Source organism: Apaloderma vittatum, unplaced genomic scaffold (genome assembly GCF_000703405.1).
Source record: "Apaloderma vittatum isolate BGI_N311 unplaced genomic scaffold, ASM70340v1 scaffold1861, whole genome shotgun sequence".
Classification (NCBI taxonomy): Eukaryota; Metazoa; Chordata; class Aves; order Trogoniformes; family Trogonidae; genus Apaloderma; species Apaloderma vittatum.
The window spans coordinates 53,683-60,884 of record NW_009697199.1 but is presented as its reverse complement, the minus strand read 5'-3'; the positions used below and the strand labels follow the sequence as shown (position 1 = coordinate 60,884).

At 48.3% G+C, this 7,202-nt stretch overlaps 2 protein-coding genes across 2 annotated transcripts in view; one reads left to right on the top strand and one right to left on the bottom strand.

Annotated features, from left to right (window-relative positions):
* Positions 1-280, top strand: part of R3HCC1 (R3H domain and coiled-coil containing 1) — a gene marked incomplete at its 5' end in the record, with an annotated part of 6,124 nt that extends 5,844 nt beyond the window's left edge. The window contains one exon of the mRNA XM_009877475.1: positions 132-280. Coding sequence (XP_009875777.1) covers positions 132-280 — 149 coding nt within the window. The remainder of the gene's footprint in view (positions 1-131) is intronic.
* A 2,060-nt stretch (positions 281-2,340) lies between these two features.
* The window catches only part of LOXL2 (lysyl oxidase-like 2), a 35,223-nt gene continuing 30,361 nt past the window's right edge, over positions 2,341-7,202 (bottom strand). Inside the window, exons 10-13 of the mRNA XM_009877453.1 lie at positions 4,764-4,879; positions 4,086-4,222; positions 3,576-3,687; positions 2,341-2,492 (exon numbers count right to left, since the gene is read on the bottom strand). Of these exons, the coding sequence (XP_009875755.1) occupies positions 2,413-2,492; positions 3,576-3,687; positions 4,086-4,222; positions 4,764-4,879 (445 nt within the window). The 3' untranslated portion in view covers positions 2,341-2,412. The remainder of the gene's footprint in view (positions 2,493-3,575; positions 3,688-4,085; positions 4,223-4,763; positions 4,880-7,202) is intronic.

Here is a 7,202-nt window from a genome sequence, read left to right as displayed (position 1 = left end):
TGGCGCTCCTGGGCTAATCCTTTAAAGGATCTGATAGAAATCAGCCCTTCTCTCTGCCAGTCCTAGGGTTTAGCCACAAACCTGTTCCTGAACAAGCACTAACTTCATGATTTTCACCCGTTTTTACCTAGAGCTCCTGCACCTTGCAAAAGAAAGACCCCAGACCGACACGGCGGTGGCGAAGAGGCTGGTGACCCGGGCGCTGGGGTTGAAGCACAAGCAGCAGGACGGCTCAGGCGCCGACGCGCTCCCGCCGGAAAGCTTGGACCAGGAGGAATAAACCATCTCAGCTCGAGGAAAAAAAGGAAAAAAAAAAAAAAAAAAGATGTATAGATGAGCATGGCTGTGGTATTAAACTGCATGCAGAACAGTGAGTTGCCACGGGGATGTTCTCTTAAGAGATTAGCACCATCTTTTCTTTCTGAAGTTGGGAAGGGGAACAGGGTTAGTGTTGATGAGGTCTCGAGCTCAAAAGCCAAGCCCTGTGAGGGCTGCTGCTGGCTCTGCGGTGCCCGGCTCTGGGTCAAAGCAGCTGTTAACTCACCGGGGCACTTGCAGAAAGTAAGGCTGTTTACGGAAATGTTCTGTAATGTTCAACAAATGCATTAGCTTAAAGGAGTTCTTTCTAGTTGGCCAAAATTCAGCAGAGCATCTGCAGGAATCAGGAAAAAAAAAAATCTGTTTAATGTTTACTTTGTTGTAATGTTATTGTTCAAATCTTTCACAAAACTGACAAGCCTTGAATGCAAGTGAGTTTCAGGGTTTTTCCTTATTTACCTGGTGTTTAAAGAGCCTGAGTTACTTTGTTGGCACTGTTGGCAAGGAAAATTGTCATACACTGTTGGGGAAAAGGAAACCAGAACCTGTCGGTTCTGATTTGCCCAAAGGCTGCTGTTAAGAGCTGCTGCAAGACACCTCGTTGTGGCAGCAGCAACCGAGCATCCCCTGTATCTCGGACTCTTTTGCTACGCAGCCGGGCATCTCGAGAACAAAACGGAGCTTTCCAACCTACCGTAGGCTCAAAACCTTTGCTAGGGGCCACCGTCTGGGCCACTGGATAACCGAGAGAAATACTCTGGCAGGCATTAGCAAAAGACTTCTGCCTTCTTGGAGCCTCACAAGATCCCTGTGAGGTAGGTTACGGAGAGCACAAGGTAGATGCAGCCAGTTTCAATCCCCTTGGGGGCTGAAGCGTGTTCAGCTCTAAGTATTCACTTCAGCTGCTTGGAGAAGTCTTCCATACGGAGGGAGAAAAAAAACCAACTTCAGTATCTTTCCTGGAGTAGAAATACACAAATGGCGTATAAAACATTTCTCTGGGTAAAACATTTTTATTCAAGTAGCTGTGTCTGAAAAATCTGTAGCAACGTGCGTCCTCAAACAAACAGAGGAACTCACTTTAGCACCATTCTGAATTCACCGAGCGTCAAAATCCTTTTAAAGACAACTTACACAGGCACAGGTCCAGCTCCCTGATGATGAAAGCCATGAAGTTACCTCTAAGGTACGGTGATGATGCAATGCCTTGACTAAATTCATCCTTTAGAGACAAGACAGAGGGAAGATCCAGCTGAGGAGGGAAGATGTACGTAGAATCTGTCAGGGGAATAGCTTAACTGTGTCGTGGAAATTCACAGTCCAGCGGCCTCATCATCAGGAGATCTGCAAAGTCTTCGGGAGGTGGAGCCCTGATGCACTTGGAGAAAACAGTTCTGCGTTAGCCGCTCCGCGCAAGGGATCGTGTTGGCAGTTGGTCGTTGAGTACAAGAGTTTCACTGCAGGATTAAATTATGCTTTAGGCTGTTCTGCTCAGAAAAAAAAGCTGCTCCAATTTTTTAATATTTTTTTCCCCTTGTATTTCTGTGCTAAAGTGGAGCAGTGCCGTGGCAGCGCTGAGGATTAGCCGCGTCCGAGGAGCGGCGTCACAAATGGAGGCGTTCGCTTCGCTGGTGCGTTGAGGCTTGAGTCAGAGAGCTTAAAGATGCAGAGATTAATGACTTGAAGCAGATGAATGGCAGAGACAGATTTGGGTTGCTCGTACCCGAACAAAGGCAAGCGGTGCTTGCTGCAGCCTGGACCTACGCCTGCGAGTAGCGATGGCGCTGCCAAGTGGAGGGAGGAGTTGTCGTGGAGGTGAAGATACGGAGCCAAGTTGAGGTTCAAAGCCTGCTCCTGCCTACCTCAGTAGTTAGGGACCGGAGCTGTGAGACACGTGGCGGTCTGAGCACCTAAACCGGGAAGGAAGGCACCTTCAGGAAATAATTTACCTGGCTGATTTAGAGTTTTGATTGTTTGCTTGATTTTTCTTTCTTTTTTTTTTAGTGTGTGTGTGTGTGTGTGCAGTGGTTAGGGAAATCACCGAAGCAGGAAACCTCGCTTCTTTAAATAGTGGAGCGGGAAGGCGACGCTGTTCTATCGGCTGGACACCTTGTTATTTGAGAGTCCGCTGAAGTGGTCGAACTTCTGTTCCGTCTCCTCGCTGAAGGAGCCACCTGGGGAAGTCACGGAGAGAGAGCAGAGGCTTGAGCAGGAGGTAACACGGCAGAGAACACCCCGGAGGGTTGTGTAACAAGCTGAGGATGCTGCTGTGCAAACGAAGGGCTCAGAGCGAGGTACGAGGAGAGCAAAGATTTTCCTGGGATAATTAGGTTAAGCAGTAAGTAAATCTCACCGTAAATGGGACAGGCAAGAGTCCGCAGGAGTACTCGATCTCATAGTTTATGTATTTGGAGGACTAGACCCCAACCTACCCTCAATTTCACTGCTGACCTTGGTTGCTTAAAGAAATTAGTGACTCTCAGGACCAGCCTCCTTGAGGCTGATGGCTAAGTGGGTTCTGTTTCCTCTTGCTAGATGGGAGACAATGAAAGCTAAATACATTTATTTTTTGAATAGAAATATTTTCCAGCTCAGCTGGAGAGCCCATCCAACACATAAGTGCCTGTTCATCCCAATGACATGGGTTTGGCTTTTCCGAACTAGGTTGCCATCTGAAGCGTGACACAGGAGACAAGTATTTTCTTAGAAAAACAACCCACTAATGAGAAAAATCAGCAGTAACGTGGAATTTTTTCAGGAAAAACACTCTTTGAAGAGCTTGAGCCAGCTCTGGAAATTGTCTTCATCACTGGTTTTATTTGGATTTTGGCAAGTAGTTGCTGCTGATTTATTTTTTGCGTTAAAACCAGTTTATCTTACAAAGCCCCCAACTTAATTCTCTTTCAAAATGGCCTTGACAGTTGACCATTAATGAAAATCTCAAGTAGTTTGGCTTTGATATTTCCAAGACCAAAAAAAATTCTAAAACATAATGCTTTACATATATTCAAAAAAATATGCAGCTTTCCTTCACGTTCAAGGGACAGCAGAACATTTTCATTTCTGCTTGAGCAGGGGGCTCTCCATGGCTCTGCTTTACCCGTCGCTGCCCGCTTTTCAAGAAAAACGTGTAGTTTAGGCTCAGTATCTCATTTTTCCAAGCACAGACAAAGTGATAAACGCAGAGATTCCCTAGTGAAGAGCCAGCGGTGCAGCCTGATCTGTGCACACCGGCCCGTAAAACGTTTCCCCCTCACCTATGTGGCAGTTGTACATCCAGATGCGCTGCCCGTCGTACCGGCTCCTGCATTTCATCACGTTATTTGAATAATCCGATTCAGCCACTTCATAATTGGGGTTGATGACAACCTCGGGAGCGATGGAGAAACACAGCGTAAAGTTATTTAAAGGTGGAAGGGATAGGATGCTTAATAGACTGAGGCAGACTCAGCTTTTTCGTTACACCATAATATTTAACAGGAAAAAAAACCCAACTCATTTTGCAAGGAGACAAGAAACTACTTGGCTGCAGCCTAAAATCACACCTTCCCCCGTGCGCCAACATCTACCCCTCAAACATCTTCTCTACATTTCACATGCGGACAAAAATAATTCCTCTTCTCTTCACTCCTCTCCCAAGATCCCCAAAAGAGAATCACTTTGCAATCAGAGGTACCAGAGATGTGCAACTAAACCAGTTCCTGTCATCCCTAAGAGAGAAGAGAAAAGCCGCGGCGCTGTCTCAGACCCTCTTTTTCTGCGCGTACCTGGAAGAGGTAATCGCCTGGCGGGACGTTGGTAATATCGATCCACTGGCAGTCGATGTCGTGGCGGTACACGTCCCAGCAGCCGACCGTGATGCCTTGTTCGCCAAAATTAGCGCATTCGTACTGTTTTTGCACATCTAAACGAGAAGAGTCCAAGGCATGAAGCGTCAGAGTCACGGGCTGGGAATTTCCCACCCTCGGGCACGTCAGAGGAAGGGTGAGTTGTGCTCCGGCTCCCACAGAGAGCGCTAAGCTCCAGGCACCGAGGTTTTGGGTGAGATTTCATCCAACGGGGTCTTGCTCAACCCCTTTTCATTGACACACACGAACCGCTTAACGGCACGGGAGGAGCTGGCGCCTTCCGGGGCTCATCACCCAGCGGCACGTCTGGGAATATCTCAGCTCACGGCAGTCAGAAAACAGACACTGAGGATTTCACAGCAGCTCAGAGTAAAGGATGTAAGGAGCTGAGGTCTGAAAACTTCAGCAGACAGAATGTTTTTGGGGATTCTCTTATACCTGTAGAGACCGCTCCGTGTAGGTATAACCTCAGGAGTGGTTTCTGGCTCTTTCAGGCCACATTCTAGCCCCGCTCAGGACCTCGACAGCATCTTCAGAGCTGTCGTCTGTACGAGGACAGCGATACGTCCCCGGCACAAAAGGCTCTGGCAAACATACCTGCTTCGCATTCGGTGTCTTCCAGACAGAAGCTGGCTTTGTGCCCTTCAGCCACCTTGGTTCCGTTGAGGTTCAATAGATCGTAGTGGGTAAAAACCTCCATGCTGTGGTAATGCCTGGAAGGGGCAGAGAGGGAGAATTATCTTTTGGGAAAAAAAAAACAGTTTGTGCTCTTGCAAGAGGCTGCGAACAGAGCCAGGCGTACCCAGACCAGCAACCCGGCTATTTCGGTCTATTATTAATTTATCTTCAAGGAGCAGAATGTAAATTTGTTGGCAGTAAACTTAACAACAGATGGAACCAGCTTCTCTCAACACTCGCTCCGCTCGGCTCTAAACAACCCGACAGCTGGGTTCACACACGCTACGTTTCATAATTTGAAAGAGGGCAGTGCTGGGGTCAGCTCTCGGGGACCGTCCAGCGCTGTTGGGTGCAGCATCAGGGAGAAGAGAGCCCCCAATCTGCACTGTGGAGCCCTGACTCAAAACGTTAGACAGCAGCAAGGTTTGGGTGATGCTGAGCTTGGGAAACGTTGCCCTCTCCTATGCCCCGCTGCTGGTTCAGCAAAAAATAAAGCCTGTGCTTTGGTCCAGCTGAAGTGCAGGGGACTTGTCAAGCAGGACACGGATAGAACTACCCGATTAAAACAGTCGTGTGTTCCACGGGGCCGGGGCTGAGCATGTAAATGCTGATGCAACACGTTGAATTTGATCCCAGCCTTGAAATCGGGAGCAAGCCCAGAGTGTGAGCACGTTGCGGGGAACAGGAGAGCCGCAGTGAGTCCTTAAATCGCTCTATGTCATAGAATCATAGAACAGTTTCAGCTGGAAGAGACCTTGAAGGTCGTCGAGTCCAGCCTTTGTTCCAGCCCTATCAACGCACTAAACCATGTCCCCCACCTGTGCTGAGACACAGCAGAGCCCCTCTGCTCAGCTCGGCTCTGAGGAGGGAGGCAACTTTACAGGAAGGCCCTAAATCAAAAGCCATTTCTTAAGAGTTAAAAAAAGAGAAAAATAAAAAAACTGCCTTGCCATCTGTAAAAATAATCACGGCTTCAAAACTTCCAACCACCATTACTGCAGCATCACTCTGCGCACGTATTTGCAGATAAAGGAGGAGCAAGGAGAGAAACGAAGGAAATTTTTCCTCTAAAGTGTAGGTTACTGCTTACCCCTTCTTTCCTTTCTCCTAACCTAAAAAAAAAATTTAAAAATTGCCACCTGCCAGAGGTTAATCACTTTTCACTCCCTGCTTTCCCATTTTCGTTCTACGTCCACATCAAGAGCCAACAGAACAGAAGCTCCCAGTGATGCAGCGAGGCAGCTCGGAGAGACGAGGCACTCTGCAGGGGCCGAGCGCTTGGCTTCGAGGCTGTCTAACTTGGCTGCCTCCGGGAAAAGTTTGAGGTTCTCAAGTCTGACTCAGTTTCTGAAATATGTCTGAATCATTCAAAGAGGTGTTTACATTCTGGTGTTTACAGGCTGGAAAGATTGAAGAGGAATTGAGTTCATCCTCCTCCGTATAAACAGAATCCAGCTTAAAGCACACAGATGGCTCCCAACCTCTTCCTGATCCCTTTCTCAGGCTCTCCCGAAGAGCTCCGAGCTCCTTTGCCACCAGCCCGCGATGAACCCAAAGCCCTGCGATTCTCCCAGCCCCTTCCCAACAGGACCAGTAAGGCAGATCCTCACACTGCGCTGGTCCCAGTTTCCTCCTCCCCTCAACCTGCTGCGATCTGAAGCTCCACACCAGTAGCACCAGCAGCATCGCAACCCTGGTGCAGCGCTACCTACACATCTCGCCTTCCTCGCGCTGCTTACAAAGGCTAAAAAGGGCTTAGAGTTGAGAATTTACTGCTCTAACCTTTCCACAGAGCAAAAGTCTTACAAGAGGAGCAGGGCAAGAGCTGTTTCTCAGCTCCCTTTTGCGCCAAATAAGAGAGAAATCAATCTTGTAATAAGCCACCGTTTCAGAAGGCAAAGCATCTGGACGGCTTGTTTGCAGTTCTCTTTCCTCCTTCTGGTTCACTTTGGCTGAAATTATCAGCTTCCCCCTGAAAACCGATGGATTTGGGGGAGGGAATTTACCGTTTATCAAAAATAAGCGCTAAGCAGCCTCCCAGCTGGACACAGTTTAAGTGGAGTCAAGATACATTAAAAAAATAATATAAAATTGCAGCATGACAGCCTGTTCTTGAGTGCTTTCCCAGGTGAGGGAAGGAACTGAGGTGGCTGCAGCTTTCCACAGGTGGCAGTAAATAGGGACACGCTTCTGTGCGGGCGCTGCCCTTGCCTCTACATCTGTCCCAACGAGAGTTCCACATCTGTCTCCTTCCCAAACTGTTTCTCGACTGTAATTCCTACTGGAATATGCTGCTTTCTCTGCCATCGGAGGCTGACAGCTGCCCTGACACACCTCACAGCTCCACACCCACAGCTC